This window comes from Mus caroli, chromosome 16, assembly GCF_900094665.2.
Source record: "Mus caroli chromosome 16, CAROLI_EIJ_v1.1, whole genome shotgun sequence".
Lineage (NCBI taxonomy): Eukaryota > Metazoa > Chordata > Mammalia > Rodentia > Muridae > Mus > Mus caroli.
Window position 1 is genome coordinate 45,963,414 of NC_034585.1, and position 20,085 is coordinate 45,983,498.

General features: G+C 36.9%; 1 protein-coding gene across 1 annotated transcript in view; it reads left to right on the forward strand.

Moving 5' to 3' along the window:
* The window catches only part of Myh15 (myosin heavy chain 15), a 139,567-nt gene that overhangs the window by 31,277 nt on the left and 88,205 nt on the right, over positions 1 to 20,085 (forward strand). The window contains exons 10-15 of the mRNA XM_021185004.2: positions 901 to 1,004; positions 2,467 to 2,605; positions 6,542 to 6,660; positions 10,180 to 10,329; positions 11,575 to 11,745; positions 19,092 to 19,268. Of these exons, the coding sequence (XP_021040663.1) occupies positions 901 to 1,004; positions 2,467 to 2,605; positions 6,542 to 6,660; positions 10,180 to 10,329; positions 11,575 to 11,745; positions 19,092 to 19,268 (860 nt within the window). The remainder of the gene's footprint in view (positions 1 to 900; positions 1,005 to 2,466; positions 2,606 to 6,541; positions 6,661 to 10,179; positions 10,330 to 11,574; positions 11,746 to 19,091; positions 19,269 to 20,085) is intronic.

A 20,085-nucleotide genomic window follows, 5' to 3' on the forward strand; every position in this document is an offset into this window, starting at 1 on the left:
GTCAGGCAACCCTGCGCTCCCGCTACCCCAGCCTGAATGTTTTGATTATTTAATATTTTAATTTATTTCTTTATTTGATGAATAATAACTTAGTCTATGGTAAACAATAGTTTTAGTAACACATTCAACACTCAGCATGCTTTCAAATAAAGCTGTTTATGAGCATTCCTGTAAGCCATTTTTGTTGTCCCTGAGATTTGTATTTCCACAAAGCTAATCTTCACTTCAATGGGTAATAAACAGAAAGTCAAGACCAGATTAAAAAAGCAAACAAATAACCACAGGAACTAAGATCAAGTGTTAGGCAACATTCTATCAAGTCAGTTGATCTGTTGACAGCATTATGTTTCATGATTCATTGAATCATGTCAGAAGGTATAACCCACCAGTGGTACAATGATCACAATGTGTCTGATTTACGGATCCCTTGAATGAACTGCCCTGTAAGTGAGCATATGAAGTAATAGGATTACATAGCTAATGTTCCCTGGTTACTGATCTCAGACCTAGTTGTTCCCTATCTATAAACCTCAAGTCTGTTGTACTTATAATTTTACAGAACATTTTTATCCTCTGACGCTCTGTCATGAATCTAGGCCAAGTTCCTGCAATCACACTATCTACATTTCCCTGCCAACCACCACCATTTTGTGCTGCTGCAATTGAATCTGCTTTTGAATTTGACCTATTTGGTGATCTCTTGGAGACCTTGACACATGACTGACTAGTTAAAAGAGGACAAAATAGTGATGGTAGAGGTGTACGTCTAGAATTTAGAATTGATTTTGGCGTCTTTACAAGTATCTCATAAACTGTAAGAGTAACCTGAATTTTGGTCAATTACTTTCTCAGGCCTTGTGTACTTCTGTAAGCTGTTTAATAAAGTATTTTCCATTCTAGACATGCTTCTGGTGTCCACAAATCCCTCCGAATTTCATATTTGCTCCTGTGGAGTGGTTGCTGTGGAGAGCCTGGATGATGCTAAAGAATTTCTGGCCACAGAAGTAAGACATAGTAGTTGTAGAGGTTAAGTCTGGTGAAGACAGTGAGAAATAAAACATCAGACCACATCATCTGCAGGTCTGGAGACATGGCCTTGCTCCTTTTGAAGGTGGAGGCTGCTTCTCTTCAAAGTTTACTAACAGTAGAAACACATGTTTTCAGTAGAGTGGCATTAAAACTAAAGAAATGTCAACAAATTTCAACTTAATAATAAACTCTTTTTACTCTAAAGTCTAAATTTTGCTCTCTACATAGAGTTGCTTTGGTATTGTTATTTATTTATAATTACACTGTACGAGCATGTGGTCTATAGAGCTTGACTTTCCAATTTCATTTTATAAGTATTTTAGATAAAAACTCAATTTTTTTTGGTCAGGCATTTGTTCTATTGTTTATTGAACCATTCTTCCAAACTAGATTTATCCTGTCAATATTTTAGAAACTCTTTTATGTATTATATTCATTCCCTTACATTTCTATAAATGAAGTTATTGAAAAAGAATATTGAATATAGACTCTTCCACTTTGTCTTTATATGCATTCTAAATTAGTTGCTATAAAAACTACATTCTTCTGGGGCTACATGCTTTGTCTTTTTAGGAAGAGGCAATATGGTGATATTGTTATGGAGGTAGAGAACATCTAGGGACCATCTGAACTCTATCCAGTTGTAATTAGCTGAATATTATTTCTTCTGGATCTGTCCTCAGTTACCATTGCTGGATTTGGAATTGAGGTCCGGCCTTTTAAAGTCAATGGTCACAAATACTTCATTTATGCAGAATTTACAGCTTTGTGAGGAACAGCCTCACTCCCCCAGTACACAGAGATAAGCAAATTTACATGAACTAGAGCAGTGGTTAAGCCCTTCACAGCAGTCAAGCAGTTCTGGGAAGAGGGTGAGGAGTCAGGGCTGCCAAGTTAATCATTTCAGGAATTAAGGTCAGAGACAAAGAGTTACTGAAATGTCTGCTTAGCACAAAATGGAGTTGCCCTTAGACATCACAAGATAACATGCTTTTCTTAACACCTTTTACCAATGTCTAAAGTGAGCAGACTCTGGAATAAAAGCATTTGAACATGTGGGACAAGCCACCCACCCAGCAGATTCAGTGATAGCTTTTATAATCATGAAAGAGAAAATAATGAGCCTCCTGTAGGCACTCAGTGACCTGTTGCTGGAAAAGAGCAGAGAAGCAGTGTGTTGAAGGAAACTGCTGGAGCTACTGGACACTAACTAAGCCAAATCCTAAGCCATCCCTTCTAAAGGTCTGAGCAGACTCCTGGTGGCCAAGTGCCCACAAAGCCTATTTGTACTGCTTTAAGCCCAGCTGTCTCTGGGTCTGTGGTGTTCTGCCTCCCATTCCTATAGCTCACAGTCTAGTGCAGGGTTGTGTGACAAATGGCAGGTTTAGACATTAGGCAAAGGGAGGCACAGTCAGCCATCTGTTTCTCTTCTCACAGAAAGCCATAGATGTCTTGGGATTTCTACCTGATGAGAAATTCGGGTGCTATAAGCTCGTTGGAGCCATCATGCACTTTGGAAACCTGAAGTTTAAACAGAATCCCAGAGAAGAACAACTGGAGGTTGATGGCACAGAAAGTAAGACTTTACGAACACACAGCACATAATTTTGTTCAGATCTCATCTTCCAAGCTCACCTTATTTTATTTGCATTCACTTGATCTCTTTTTTTATGTTTGTTTGTTTGTTTGTTTTAGAGAATTTTGAGAATAATCAATCTATTTTCTTTAATTATTGTTACTTTTTTGATTTTTCATGTGGTGCTGATGTGGTTCAATCTAGGGCTTCAATCCCTATTTAGGCAAGTCCTCTACACCCAGCCCTCTATAACTGTGGCTAAAAAGCGCTATGTCAGACATTATTCTATAGTATCTTCCTCTCACATACAAGAAGCCTTTCTCCATTAATTACTGCTAATGTCAGTAGATTTTTTTGAGCATTTGTGGAATATACTTTTAGCTCCTGGACTATTAAAAAAAAAAAGCTTTCAATTTGCTCCAGCAAATTGTCCTAAAATTTATTGACTGGTATAAGGGGTGGTGGTAGGGTGGTCTGACCCTTGAAATTCCAAAGGCAAACTGACTCCGTTCTGTTAAAACTACAATGCTTCATGTACTTGTCCTGCTTCCCATTAAAATAGCAAGTCAGAATTCCAGCATGAATGAGAAAGGGGCTCTTAAGCACCCTATCCTTAGTGCAGGCCATTGGCAGTTAACCGTTGATGAGGGAGGCTCACTTTTCTTCGGGGAGGTGGCACCAAGTTAGTAATAAGTGGGATCAGGGGGTGTATTTTAGCAACAACAACAATAACAAGATTAAAAAGAGTTGTTGGTTCTCAATGGACATGGAGGGAGATGGATACAGTTAAAAATATATGCATCTATGAAAACTCCATAGAGTAAATAAAAATATGATGAAAAACTATGAGCCGGGCGTGGTGGCGCACGCCTTTAATCCCAGCACTCGGGAGGCAGAGGCAGGCGGATTTCTGAGTTCGAGGCCAGCCTGGTCTACANAGTGAGTTCCAGGACAGCCAGGGCTACACAGAGAAACCCTGTCTCGAAAAACCAAAAAAAAAAAAAAAAAAAAAAAAAAAAAAAAAAAAAAAAAAAAAGAAAAACTATGTACTTAATCGATTAGAAAGCATACGAGACATATTACTATCAGTCATCTCTCTAAATCAATATAAAAGCAAAACATCACAATTATAAAAAATCACAATGTTACAATGATGACATTAAACTTTAAAATTTCATGTAAAAGAGAAGCTATATCCATTCAACACTTTCAAAGAAGAGTAAGTTTAGTTTTAAATTTGAATTGTGATAATATTTACAGAACAAAATTGATCACACCCGTCATATCTGTGCATCTCTCTGAAATTAAGTATATTCACATTGTTATTTTCTGTCTCATTGAAAATTAAATCACGTGAAGCTTTTTTCTTTATCTTCAGCTACTGAAAACCATAGTTGTAATTTCTATCTCTGTGAGTTTGACTAGTCTAGGTACTTTATGTAAGTAGAACCACATGCTATTTACATGTTTGTATCTGGTTTATTTTACTAAGCACCCTATCTTCAAGGTTGATATGTATTGTAGTATATATCAGGATTTCACTTTTTTAAAAACATTAATTAATATTCTATTGTATGTATTTGAATTGTTTTCTGCATCCATTCATCAGTTGATGAAGATCCTGGTTGCTTCCACTATTTGGCTTTTCTGCAGGAATGTTAGTATAAAAGTATCGATTTCATTCCATTTATTTCTTTTGAGTATCTATCTGTAAGTGGAATTTCTGGATTAAATGCTAATGCTGAGGAGCAGCCACATTGTATTCTCAGTGGCTTCATCTTATAGTGCCACACACAACGCACAAAGGCTCCCACTCAAATCTGTGCCAGAACTTGTCTTGCTTTTGATTTTATAATAACTATTCTGATAGAAATATAGTAGTGTTTCATTACTATTTTGATTCGAATATTCCTCCTGATTTATGTAAGTAGAACCACATACTATTTACATGTTTGTATCTGGTTTATTTTACGAAGCACCTTATCTTCAAAGTTGATATGTATTGTAGTATGTATCAGGATTTCACTCAGTGATGTTGAGCATTATTTTGTGTGTGTGTGTTTTTAGAAATTAACGTTTGTTAAGGCTCTTTTCTCAGTTTGTGTGACTGTGCTGGGTGTCCTTTTATTGTTTAGCCCAGCGCCAGGAATATTTTTGTCCTTGAGAATACATGGTTTAACACGATATCATCTTGGCTCTGGGAGATACAGGTCAAACAAATATATATCAAGTGATAGTTCAGTGAAAATACAAAAGAATGAAAGAATAAGGTATATGAAGATATGGATGGGTGTGGTGTAAATACACTGGTCATGTGGTTCCTTCAGAAATGACAGCTTCGAACACATATGTGGGTGAAACACGGAAAATGATATGAAGATCTGTACTCTTCATATGTTGTAGCACATAGGCTTTTGTTTTGCCCTGTTGCTTCTTTCATACTTGGAGGCAAAGGAGTTATTATTCTTGCCCTGTTATCAGTTTCTGAGATTGAGCTCTCATCATGTAACTACTTAAATTTCATGGCTCAAGTGTTTAAGCCTTCCAAGTAACTGGGACTACAGCTGTGTACCACTAAGGCTAGTAAGAAAAAGACTACGTTGGCTTTGTTTTAAACACCTTTATTTATTAGCATTTATTAATTGCATAAGATTCTAGGTTTTATTATGACATATTCATATTTTTGAAGAGTTGTTCTTATTACAGAAGCCAGACATATTTACTAATAAGCCAGAAATAATGATATTTCAAGTCACTAATCTTATCCACTCTCTCTGGTGACACATTTTCTAATTCTTGCCAAGTGTCTTCATCTTCCCAATTTGTACCTGCGTTAGGACTAAAAACAAACTTTCTATATAAAAATACAATTTGTGCATGTTTTCTCTAGTGTTAAGGACTTTCCCTCAATCTAGTTTTATCCACAAAGTTAATTCAAGTTCTCAGTATGCCATCCTACCTTAAAAGTTAAAGACAAAATAACATCCATTATTCTAGGGTTACTCCTTAATCACCTCAGAGAGCACTGAGTAATCCAAGATTCACCTTGGATTTGCCTCAGATGTTTACATTATAGGTTACACGTGCACTCTACTTTTTGGATGTGTGTGGAGAGAGGATAGTCAAGAGCAAAAGAGAAAATACAACAGTAGCACACACCTAAATATAAATTGTTTCACTTGCATTAAATTCTTAAAAGTCTTCAACAAAAAGGAGAAATATAATTCTACAAATAAATGTCCATCTGATGTTTATAAAACATCTAGAAACATAGTATTTGTGGCATTTATAAAAACGATTTCACCATTTTCTATAGTAGTTTTAGGAAGTTCCTACAACTCCCAATCATCTTCCTCAAGTCCTTGTGAATGAAGCCCTGTTGTAGACTATGTCAGCCTTAATTTCTTTTTCATGTCATTTCTAATATATAAATATATTATATCTTATTTGTTTGCATCAGTTGATGCGTATTTTCTACATTTTGACCACTATAATAATATTACTAGAAATACTGTGCTCATTTTCTATAAATGTCTTCATTTTCTTAGATACATATGCAAGAGAGAAATTGCCGGGTCCTACGGTGACTCTGTGTCTAAACTCTACGAAAGCGTCAGACTGTTTTCTGTAAGGCCATGCAGCCCATGCATCTTCACCAATGCCTTTTACCAAGAGCCATTCTGAGCGACCTTTAAGTGGTGCTTCAGTGTGGTTCGATATGTATATGCAAGAAGTAGATTCTTTTGTTTAGCAGTCAACTATTTATCTCAAAGCTGCAATCTATATTTTTATGTTGATCTAAATGTACTTTTGTCTTCTGAGCAGTGTATTTGGCCATGATGGAATAATTTTAACAGTGTTTTCTACCCTCTCTTACTCTTTGCCTCCTCTTTTCTTCTCTCCCTTATTGACATCTTTCCTTTCTTTTGTGACCAGATGCTGACAAAGCTGCTTTCCTCATGGGAATTCATGCTTCTGAGTTGGTAAAAGGCCTAATATATCCTAGAATCAAAGTTGGTAATGAATATGTTACCAGAAGTCAAAACCTACAACAGGTAAGGTAAGATTTGAGGGCACTGTGATTGTGTGACCATGCACTTATTTTACACATATCATATTTACATATTTCCAACAACTGACAATGTTAGCAATAAGAGTTTCTGTGAAAGTAGTGAAGAGGGCTATTGTGATGAGTACTTCAAATGTTCTTAGGAAAGATGTTACAGTGTTAAGGGACTATGCTGAGTATTTGGACAATTTTCCCTCAGGTAACACTTTACTTGTTATTTATATATTGGTTGTCCAGCTAAGAAACTTTCAGAACTGTAGGGTATTGACATGAATCACATTGGAGCCAAAACACCTTTACATTTTCACTTTCTTAGTCTAACTGACATGTGGTTACACCAGTGGTGAAGGGGTTTCAGTGTGTATGTTGAAGATAACATTAGAAGGAACAAGAAGTTGAAAGCATACATGAAAGACATGTCTATGCTGATTTTGTTTGGTATGAATGGCAAATGTTCTAAGAATAGCTGACTTTAGGCTTTTCCTCATGCACCAGAGCTGCTGAGTAGCAAGGCAATTTAAGCATACCAGCACCTTTAAGAATAATTCATGTCTGTTTTATATATTAGTGTGGTACAGGCTATGCTGTAGTAATGCATATACACCCACATCTCAGTGGGAACAACATTTTGTTCTCTTACCCAAACTAAGTTTAATACCTATTGTAAGAAATTATTGCATTGTGTTCTTATGTTACTTTGGACCCACAGCCTGTGAAGTTGTGGACAGGAAAAAAAGTCATTTGTGAAGGGAAGTTCTCCCACATCAACTTTGGGCAGCGGTGTTAGTACTCTCATTCATGTCCAGTGATGAGAATTTGTCAGATTGTCTCCTCACTGTAGGAGAGGTGATGAATGCATTTCTTCTGGAAAGAGAAATGGTATAGTAAAATCATAACCTTGTCTCTGTCACCCATAACACTCACGCACACACACATATACACACACATACACATATGCACACATACATACATGCACACACACATATACACACATATGCACATACATACACATATGCACATGCTTACACACATGACACACACTCTCACATCCATACCTGCACACATACATTCACATATACACACATATATACACTCATACACATTCACACACACATATACACACATTTACACACATGAACACACACACATCCTAGTATTAGACATTGTTGATACTTAGAAATCACTCAGGTGGCAGGGGATTAGGAATCAGAATTCAAGATCATCTTTGGATGAATTAGTTTGAGGCTATCCCTCCAACCCCCAAAAATCAAAATACAAAAACAATAACAAAAATACACTACATATAGTTGATAGACTGGATATGTGAAGGCTAGAGCAGGCTTGAATGTCATGGAATTACCTTCTGCCTCACTGAGAAAACTAGGACAGTGGCAGAGTTTACAAGGGGTAAGGAAAATGTTTCATCTACTTTACACTACTAATGCCATCTTTAAACTTAAGTCTAATAGTGAGAATGATGGTTTTGTAACGGTCTGTTTAACTTATGCATCTGGAGATGTATCTCAGTAGTAGAATACTTGCCTAGCATAGATTTAATTGTCAATGCCAACACACACACACACACACACACACACACACACACACACACACACACAGAGAGAGAGAGAGAGAGAGAGAGAGAGAGAGAGAGAGAGAGAGAGAGGCAGAGACAGACAGAGACAGACAGACAAAGAGAGAGACAGAGAGAGATGTTTATCTTCTTCTAGTCTTATACTACTCAGAAGTAAGCAGACCAGGAATTTTATGACATTTTATTTGAGGAAACATTTAAGTTAACCTTGGTGACTTTTAAGGCCATAGATTATGTCCACCATTTAGCATAGTGCTCTGTAACCTGGCAGGTGCTCTATAAGTATTAAAATAATTAACTTGGGTGGAAGCTGAGTCATACGATCAGAAGTATTTGAGCTACTTCCTAGCATTAGGATTAGATGTGTTTGTCAGTGTCATTGTTTCTTAGACATCCACCATAACATAGATGGGTGATATGCAGTGACTATAGATTAAGGTCTTTCTTCTTATACAACTAATGAGCCTGTATGAAGACTGTAATTACATAGTCACCTCTTAAAATAATGTACTACAGGGAACTAATTTGCAACTCAGGTTTTACTCTAATAGAACTAGTTAAGAAAGCTAGTATGTAATTTTTCAAAATTAAAAACAAACTACCTCATCGTCTTTGAGACAGTAAAAGAGAAGTTTCTTAGCCTCACCATGACAGGAAAATCTATGCCAGGATGATTTCTCCCTGAGGTCATTCTTGATATACAAAGGTGAGGAACACACTGAGAATGAAAATAATAAAACAGTTGGAAGTCAAAATTAGACAGAGTCTCCAAGAGCAATATTGGTATGGGACTGTTGCAAGGTCGGTGGTTGCTAGTAGTCATTCATTTTATCAACCAGCAGCATCAGCAATGGCCAAGCATGTTTTAGGGATTATAGTTGTTTAATATTAAATATTAACTCTTTAAAAACAGTTCATTAAAAGAAAGAAGTAGCCCAATATTTATTAGACAATGAGGGAGACTTTATTCAGGATTATTATAATAAAGATGTTGCAACAGGAAGGTGTCTTTGGACTCAGCTTCGCACACAAGCCATGGCAAGAACAAATTTGTAGGTCAAGAATGGGAAAGGAGGGCACATTTCTAAGAGAAGACATCATGGAAAAGGGACCATGTTTGAAATAAATTAACAGACTTCTTGCTAAGGGCAGGTTATTAATTTATATATGACATGAGGAAAAGACACATCATCAGGTATTAAGGGCAGAAATGTTTCCATTAAATGACATAACAGAATTTTATAGCAACTGGCTGGAGTGAATGTGGGAATAGTATTACTCTTCAGACTCAGTACATTTGGGGCAGGGCCTGGGTCCTGATATCTTTTTTTATTTTTAATTATTCCCCCCGATGATGCTGATGCTGATAGCAGGTCTTGAGACCACAATGTTCAGAACCAGGCTCTGGAGTATACCATCAAAACATACCTTGGGATGGTTAGCTAATTGTTAGTAATACCATCACTTCTATCATCTACACATTTGATAAGGAGGCATAGTGTTAACTTTTTTCTAGTCTTCTCATTTCCCCAACTCATTATTGCTTTTTTTCCTTCCTTTTTCTTCTTGTATTCACCAGAATTCTAAGACTATAGAAGAGTATTAATCATGCACTGGTTCGATTAGAAGATGTTTGCAGATATAAAATGCCAAGGATTAAATCAAACATTGTTGCAGGAACATGCTAAACATTTACTTTTATTGTTTATGTGTATGAGTCTGTATATGGGTTGAGCATGTGAGACTAGAAGAGGGAATTAGATCCCCTGGAACCGGAGTTCTAAGCAGTTGTGAGCTGCCTGGGTGCTGGGAGAGTTGCAAGCAGTTCTAAACCACCTCGACACCTCGACACACCCCCTTTTCAAAGATTTATTTTTATAATTTTTGAAGAAAAACATTAAATATGATTTCTAGGTAACCTATGCAGTCGGTGCACTGTCTAAGTCAATATATGAGAGGATGTTTAAGTGGCTAGTGGCACGCATGAACCGAGTCCTGGATGCCAAGCTGACAAGTCACTTCTTCATTGGGATTCTTGACACCACTGGCTTTGAAATACTTGATGTAAGTATACGTGGTAAGAGTAAAATCAATGAATATTTCAAGGAGATTGGAAAATTCGAGTTTTGAAGTGGAACCATGGGAAAACATGATTAAAGCATGCTAAGAATAATTATACTTAATATCAATGGGCATGCTAATGTGGAAAGAGGAATATCTTGAATATCTTACAGGGTCTCATTACTAGACAATAACTATAGGCAACTAAAGACTGCTCAAAGGAGAATTCGTTTCTCCTAGGGATGAGTTTGTTATAGGTTGTCCATAAAACCATATACACAAGAGCAACAAAAACAGACTTTGCAGATTGTAATAATACATTTGTGCATACATATACACACATATGTATTTATTTAACAATAATAATCAGAGAAATAGAGGTGATCAACTTGAGAATGGGGGTGCATGCGAAGAATTGCAGGGAGGAAAAGGAAGGGAGAACTGATATAATTCTATTTCAATTTGAATATAGTATGAAAACCAAATTAAAAAATAAAAAGAATCTTTATACCTAAATTCTAAGGACTATTTTTATTAGAGAATAACTACAATTAGTAACATTTATTATTATTACAATTAGTGTTAACTATCTAATTTATTAATCCATATTTAAGTCAAAGTAAATAGAAGACTTCTGTGAATTTTTTTTTTTCAAGACAGGGTTTCTCTGTGTAGCCCTGGCTGTCCTGGGACTCACTCTGTAGACCAGGCTGGCCTCGAATTCAGCAATCCGCCTGCCTCTGCCTCCCGAGTGCTGGGATTAAAGGCATGCGCCACCACGCCCCACTTCTGTGAATTTTTAATCATAGTTTAATTGAACATTACTTTATTGAAATAGTCATTAGTTTGGAGATATATCTGAAGGAGACAGGGACTTAGCTGAGCACTTTTAATGGTTAAGTATTATTACCATCTTCCAGCTGCATATGTAGCAGAGGATGGCCTAGTTGGTCACCAATGGGAGGAGAGACCCTTGGTCCTGTGAAGGCTCTATGCCCCAGTATAGGGGAATGCCAGGGCCAGGAAGTGGGAGTGGCTCTATGGTGAGCCTGGGGAGGGGGAAGTGGGTAGGAGGAAGGGGCTTTCAGAGGGGGAAACCAGGAAAGGGGATAACATTTGAAATGTAAATAAAGAAAATATCTAATAAAAAGTATTCTTGTCATCATGTGATGGTAACTATGATTTTTTTCTCATTAACATGTATTCTTGCAAGTGGAATTTTTAACCCTCTTTCCTACCTATTTATAGTACAATAGTCTTGAGCAACTCTGCATCAATTTTACCAATGAAAAGTTACAACAGTTTTTCAATCAGCAACTGTTTATTCTGGAGCAAGAAGAATACAGGAAAGAGGGCCTTGACTGGCTGTCCATTGACTATGGTCTGGATGTGCAAGCCTGCATAGATCTCATTGAGAAGGTACAGTATACATATATTTATCTTCCTTGTCCATTTTTATTTACAAACTATCACAGCTTATCATGATGATCCATCTCGGGAAGAGGCCTCGGTTAGGAGATGAGGAGTGGGTCTGGAAGGCTCCACCCATTCTCTCCTGGTGGCCTTTGTGTGCGAGATCCATGACATTGCAGCTAAACTTTCCTGTAACCTGCCATAATCCATCATGGGTAACACAGCCTGTCTGTACATTTGTAGCTTATGCATGATATCCATTGTTAAAATGCAGGAGGGCTTGTTTAAGATCCAATGGACAAGCTCTGTTTCTCTCAAGGGAAAGACAGAGCTGAAAATATGAACTCTGCACCATCTCCTCATTAACAATGAGTATACCCACATCCAGGAAAGCTTAAGGGAATTTGATAAATTTATCTGCAGGTAAACAACTGATCTAAATTCTCAAAGTTGATACCAAGCAGAATATTATTTGTTCATTTAATTGGGCCAGTACCAGTTAGTTTAAGTAATTTATGACAGTGTTTTCATGGCTTGTTAAATTAACTGTAGTATATGGTTTCTGAATTGTATGAGGTCTCCCTCTCTGCTATATGATATGGGTTTTGGTAGAAGGGTTCCTGGTCTCTTTTCTGTTTCCTTGTCTACCACAACAAGCATTGTCACATAGTAGTAACTCTGTGACTTTTCTTGTTTTTATCAGGAACTGCAGTACTCTTTGGAGACAAGTCTAAGCAGGCCAAAGACTTTGCCTTCCTGAAAGCTCTAATACTCTAACCTTTGATTGTCATCAGCCCTGTCAGGAAGGATTCAGAAATTAAATAAATGCAATGTTTTGTGCAGATAATCAAGGTTTTAGATAAAAAAATCCTATTATTCTTAAAAGGAACAAACATCACATTGATTTACTTTAGTCAGTGAACTTCCCAGTGGGGAGGAAAGGTTGAGTAAAAAAAAAATGGATTCCCAATATCACTACAAACTTGTTAAAGTAATAGTAATAAACTAACCATACTACTTTAGTGAATTGAATTGTGAGTGTGTTGGTGTGTGTGTATTTGTGTGTGTGTTGGTGTATGTTGGTATGTGTGCACATGTGTATGTTGGTGTGTGTGCATATGTGTGTGTTGATGTGTGTATGTGTGTGTGTGTATACACATGCATGTTGGTTTTCTGACTAGAGATAAAACAGAGCTTCAGACTGGCACAGAGAAAGAAAAGCTTAATTTTTTGCAACTGTCACTTCTGTCACCTGCTGACACTGCTGATAAGAAGGCACTATTTTCAAATAGAAAGGAGAGATGTAGAGAGTTTTTAGACCGTGGTAGGTCAATGTCACTGACTTTCATTTGACCTGAGGTTATTGCCTCATTTATTCTGGCCTTGAGTCCTCCAAGAATATATTCTAGCAATGTCGATCTAATTTCCTGTTGGTTTTCTACTGGTTTGATAAAATGTGAAAAAAATATTGACCAGGTGATAGAAAGCAAAGGTAAGTCCTCAACTACTTCAAAGAACTCAGGTCAGATTAATAGCAAGAACTCTTTTGAAAAATACAAAATTTTGAAAAGATCCAGCACATCAATTTGGAGAGAAAATTGTTTATATAATAGTAAAACTTAGTTCTTGATATAGAATAACTTATGGAAAATTTTAAATTCAAAGTAACTACTGTACTTCAACATATCCAAAATATGCTGTACTGTACATCTGCTGAATATTTATAGGCAGAAGAATTTTCTTTTTTTCCTCCCTAATTCATTTCCCTATGCTTTCAGAGACAGGCAAACCATGATCCTCCATCTCTGCCTCCTTCAGTTTTTCCTCTATGAACTTGAGATAAGGAGCTCAATGCAGTAAGGGTCATGCAACACAATGTGGAGTCAGACAGACCCGTTCTTTGTCCCTGCCATTGGCAGTTTAGCTTCACTATCAACTGGATCGTCTATGACCACCTCAAACTGTAGTTCCTTGGAACTATGATGAAGCCTATGTCAATTTCATGCACAGCATGAATATTTATTTCTTTATAACAGTTGTCTGGTCTCCCCTTCTTGGAAGGTTTCCAGACCACCACAACACAGAACAACCATGTTCTCCAGAAGGTATTGCTCTATATTGGTTTATTAACTCATGGGATGATATTACAGTTATTTTAAAGTGCATCAAGGTATCTTTTTTTTTTTAGGTTATCTTATTTGTTTATTTTTAAGGCATTTTAAAATTAGATATTTTCTTCATTTACATTTCAAATGCTATCCCCAAAGCCTCCTATACCCTCCCCCTGCCCTGCTCCCTAACCCACCCACTCCTGTTTCCTGGCCCTGGCATTCCCCTGTATTGGGACATATGATCTTCGCAATACCAACAACAATATGAACTAAGCAGTACCCCCTCCCCCCAGAGCTGTGTCTCTAGTTGCATATGTAGCAGAAGATGACCTAGTCGGCCATCAATGGGAGGAGAAGCCCTTGGTATCTTTTAAAATATGAGTTTTTTACCTTTTAAAATATGAGTTTCTTGTGTTTTGCATTGGTGGTCAACCAATTAGCTGGACTTGAAAAATTATTTTTCAAACATAAAAGTTGCATGTTTTTATGTTTACAAAAATATTTGACTCATACTGAATTTACCATATATTTTTAGTAGCAAGCTTAGCTATTAATTTATTTCTTCAAGCTTACAGTGACCTCCTTCCATGTAAATGCTGTGAACAAACCTATTATAGGATTAATTCACACTTGTTTTATTGCTGAAATATTGTAGTCCAGAAGTTAATTTACTTACTAAAGTATTATCATACAATTACATATTTATGGCTATGTATAAGGCTTCGTTAAAGAGATTATCCCTCTTATTTCTTGACAAATATTCCAAGTTTTGTGCTTGAGAGCTTGTTACTCTTTCAGTATGTCTTCAAAGACTCTAATATTCTCCCGTAGGATTAAGATAAGGTTTTAGAATTATATTGGCTTCTAGAGAAAATTCACTTCAGGTTTTACCATCATAATAAATGCTGAGTGTGTTACACAGTGGATTATATTATTAAACTTACATGCCTCAGTTGGTCCAAATGAACATTTATTCTCCTACATTTGCCTATTTACCTTTTCATTAGTTCTTTGAAAGTCTTCTAGGATGTGTTTCGATCACACCCATCCCTCACCTAACTCTTCCAGATCCATCATTCTTCCCTATCCACCCAAATTTTAAAATTTGTCTTTTGCTTTTTAATCCTTCAAGAGCAGTATGTGTTCCCAAACTATTCTTGAACATGTGTTCTTCTGCTGGAACATGGTTGTCCTACCAGTGGCTACATTCCTACATAAAACTCATTGTCCCTTTCCCAGCTACTAACAATCCCAATAGGTCCACGGCGAGGGATGGATTAGCTTCTTTTTTGGAATAAGTTCTGATTGCTGCTATACAGTGATATGCTGTCAGACAATGACTTTCCATATCAGTAGGCAGCAAATATTCCAAAATTTTTCTTAAATATTTTAAACCCTGGTAATGTCCCAGCATTAAATAGATATTTCAGTCTCCAAAGAGATATTCTTTGGTTATACTAATTTTGCTATTTTAGTATGAAATAATTAACATTAGTATCTGGTTATATCTTATTTGCCTGCAGATTTTTTTTTAAATATATAGCTTCATGCTTTTTTTTTCAGGTTGTCTATTGTTCCCAACCAAGTGGCCTAGGTTCCAGAATTTAAACTTCTCCACATTGAAGCATGTGTTCAGTGTTCACCCATTAATTAACTGTTCACTGGACGTCCTGAAGATTTAAACCAAGAGTGATAGGGAGTATAGCCCTGAAAGATATCATCTTTCTACTTAAGAAATTTCTCTTATAATTGAAAAGATGGCTTAAAACTAAGACTTTCCCCCACTACACAGATAAATCTACTATTCAGTTAGGTGTATCTTCACCCTGTTTCTGAGGCATGAATAACCCTAGGTCATGTGGATGGATGAACATGCAGCTTCTAACACTGAGCAGAGTAGATTGACAACGTCTTTTTCATGGTGTTTGTATTTTCTTCATATTTTTAGGAATTTGACACCCCATACAGTTGAGGTCAGATGAAGGCTGCTGCCAGAACAGAATGAGTAAGTAAGGACTAAGGAAGGCAGGCTCTGAGGCAATAGGGCGATTTTCAATTTCTGCAGGAGGATGGGAAGATCATGTCTAATTACACTGCTAAGAAAGACTAGATGCTCAGGCCCTTTACCTGGTACATCCAATATGAAGGGTGATTTGCTAGAGGACCTAATCCAGGGTGTACAGTGGGAGAGGAACTTATGATTGGGGTACCTAAGCCCTTCTTGGTTTTCTCCAGCTGTCAAGGAACACAACTGTGGCAGATCTAAATTATCACACAGTAATGTGCAGATAATCAACCTAATTAATAAGTGCAAAATGGCTTTTAAAATTGCTAAATGTAAAATAACCATATTAAAAGACACAGAAAGAGAAAGGTCCACAATGACCAGAAAATTGGAGGTTGCCTGTGCATGTAGGAATCGAAAGTCCAGACAAGAAAGGGGCAATATTTAGGCTGGATCTTCAGGAATGGTTGTTAATTTCAAGTTAAGATAGATAAATAGTGAGACGATGTGAGAACAGGCAAGCACAAACACATGGAGATAGGAAAGTTCTCCTCGGAAATGTCATGTCCCTACTTGGAGCCTGTAATATTCAAAAAGAAATGCCTAAGGGAAAAGGAAGGACAGATGGTGAAGGACTTTTAATGAATTTATTTCTTACTTTAAGCAATGGAAGTAAGATGGGTTCTGAGCCTAGCAATAGAGCAGTTGATATTTAATCTACTATAGAAAAAGAATGGTGGGAGGATACCTGAGAAATCAAAAGGTCTTGAGCCAGAGGCAGCAGAAATGCCGGTAATAAAACAGTGATTGTGAAAGATTTTTGAGAGAGAGAGAGAGAGAGAGAGAGAGAGAGAGAGAGAGAGAGAGAGAGAGAGAGAGAGAGGGAGAGAGGAGGGAGAGAGAGAGACAGAGAGAGACAGACAGAGAGAGACAGAGAGGCCATAGTACCAGCATTCTGAGTCATAGAAAGAGATTCAAACCATCTACTGTGAAATATAGGTGTAATATAATTTATTATCAACTTGATGCCTCAAAGCATATCTGTGAGGAATTATCTAGATTAACATTATCCTCTGAGAATGTCTGTGACAGATTCTTTTGATTGGGTTAATTAATATGGAAAGAGCCATCTTAATTGTGAGTGATAACTAGCGTCTACACAATACTCTAAAGAAGACCTTGAAGACAATAGTTTGCCCTTTTTCAGTGCTGTAAAACAATTACATTTTAAGCCAGGCAGTGGTGGCACATGCCTTTAATCCCAGCATTTGGGAGGCAGAGGCAGAGGCAGGTAGATTTCTGAGTTCAAGGCCAGCCTGGTCTACAGTCCAGGACAGCCAGGGCTACACAGAGAAAACCTGTCTCAAACAAAACAAAAACAAAACAAAAGCATTGCATTTTAAGGTGTAAATCTAGTTGGTTTATATCAACCTTCTGCTCACTATGTCAGTTTTGACTTCATTAGGGACCAGAGCCTCTTCAGGTGTGGATACTGTGAACAATGCCTGTCCTTATGAGGCTTTGCCATAGCCCTCTTGTTAACAGGCTTCCACTTAGTAGATGTTTCTGTTTTTTAAATGAGTCATCCCAGCCTTGGCTGTTGTTTGATAGGAAACTACACAGTATGAGATGGAATTTGCTCTTCCAAATTTCCAAGTGATTGCACGTGTGCATGAGTTCATCAGCTCTTTAAGTTATGGCATTCCACTTTTCTTTTTTCCTCTCCTGCTTTTCTTCATCGTGCTTATTTCTCCCGTTGCCAAGAACTCACAAAGCCAAGTATTTTATGTACAAGATGGGCATTTACTTTACATCGGATGCTTTGTGCTGACAACACCTCTTTTTTTCACTGCTTTTCGAGTCTTGGAATAAATGGAAGAGACAAAAATTACTTTTGGAATGTCCAATGTACTGTCTATAAAATGTATACTGTGGGTCCATAAGAAAAAAAAAATGAAGGATAGAAAATCTGGGATCTGCTAGATGGCTTAGTGTATAAAAATGCTTGTCACAGAAGCCTGGCTATCCATTCTGATCTATGGACCCATTGAAGCCACACAAATGTGGAATAAAAGAATCCACTCTACAAGGTTGTCCTACAGCCTACACACACACACACACACACACACACACACACACACACACAGACAGACACACACACAGACACACACCACACACAGACACACACACACACAGAGACACAGAGACACACCACACACACACACACACACACAGACACACAGACACCACACACACACACACACACACACACACACACACACACACACACACTGAGGCATGTGTATGTCTATCTCCCTGTAAAGCAAGTACACAATACTAACAATTTTTCAAGCTAAAGTATGGAAAACTTTACACATATATTCACATGTGTGTGTATTAGAGTGACAAATAATTACAATTTCTATTTTCAAATATCTGATGAATTATTATGTGGAATAAGAATGAAACTCATTCCTGTGGTTCCGGTGATCTATTTAAAAGAAGGAATTTTAAGCATAAATAAAGTTTGTTTTAATACATTGTATATCCAGAACCTTGACTCTGGTGTGATTTGTCTTTCTGAAAACACTTACGCATAAGCTCTTGCCCTTAAAATGTAGCTCTGATGGGAATTCAAGGATCTATTAGGAAAATTAGAACAGATCCTCAGTGTCTCCTCCAGATTCAAGAGTGAAAAGGGCTGGAGAGAGTCACAAGACCTGTGCTCTTGCAACAAGTAATCTTGTTCTTAGTGGTTATGGGCTCATATTGCACCTGTTTTCTAACGAGTTACATATCTTTTTAGCTACATCCTTCAGGGCTGGAGCCTATGTCTAAATCACATTGCCTTATCTCTAATCATCTGAAATAGTGAGGGATCTTGGAAAACAATTCAAAGTTATTTAGATAGTGAATAGGTAAATAATATTAAATATATATTTTCTACTTTACACAATTTCTTCAGAGCACACACATGGAACTAAGTTAATTCTTTCATAGTTATTTTCTCATTTCGCCTATTTATCTCTGTTCCACATGAATATTATTACAGTGTGAAGCTCACCGCTGCTGCTTGTGTCAGCATGACACTTCAGGTAATACATATTTACAGGACACATGGTGTGATTGGCTTGTTCTTTTCAACTGAGTTCTTTGTGATAGATTTATATCGACATACTACCGGAAACACTCTTTTCTGATGGTTTTTACAACTTAGTCTTATTCCTCTCCCGCAGCCCATGGGCATCCTTTCCATCCTTGAAGAGGAATGTATGCTTCCTAAAGCTACTGAGAAGACGTTCAAGACCAAACTCTTTGACCACCATTTTGGGAAGTCAGCTTACTTCCAGACACCCACATCTTCTGAGAAGAACTTTGAAGTTCACTTTGAACTTGCTCATTATGCAGGAGTGGTGAGTTAGTCCTACATTTCCAGGCCCACATTTTCTGGTCTCTACATTAAATGAATTTGTCTAAAATCCCCAGCTAATATTTTTTAGTATTGTTTAGATTAAATGATAAGATGAAAAAGAACATCTCAGTGCCAGAAAAGAGGTGGTGTCACTTTTAGTGATCAGGAAATGGCATATTAATACTAACATAGTTTTTACACAAATGTCAGAAATCTCAATGTAAACTCTTTCATCGGCTCTCAAACATGGTAACTGTAGGAAGGCCTAGAGACCATTAAAGTCATGGGATATCTCCGCTTGTTTGTCTTTCTGTTAACTTGACATTGTGTTAGTGATTGCAGAAATTATGTTTTAAAAAAGAGATAGTGTAATGGTCTCTAAATTTTTGCAAAAAAAAAAAAACAATTTTTAATGATCCATCTTGACTCTCCAATGATTTTTCCTTTTTATTGCCAGTGATTATAAGAGAGCAGATATATCTCCAGTGAATGATGACAATATACATCAACCTAAGATGATCTCCCAAGTGTTCTCAGAGAATTTTCTTCTTGATATCGTGAAATATAGTTGTAACAATATGTAAAATACCACTATATTTGCTAACTTGGTCTGAGTACTCACTATATATCAGAGAGAATAGAATCGTCTTTTTTAGTGCTGCCTATAAAAGTTGCCAATATAAAATATTTCTAATGGAGATAAAGGTCAACCCATTCTTCCTTGGTTCCTTTTTCTGTCCTTCCCTTTTTATCTGTCAGATCTTTTTATTTTATTTTCCTTTGAAAATGTTACTTTATTTTTTGGGGTTTTTTTTTTT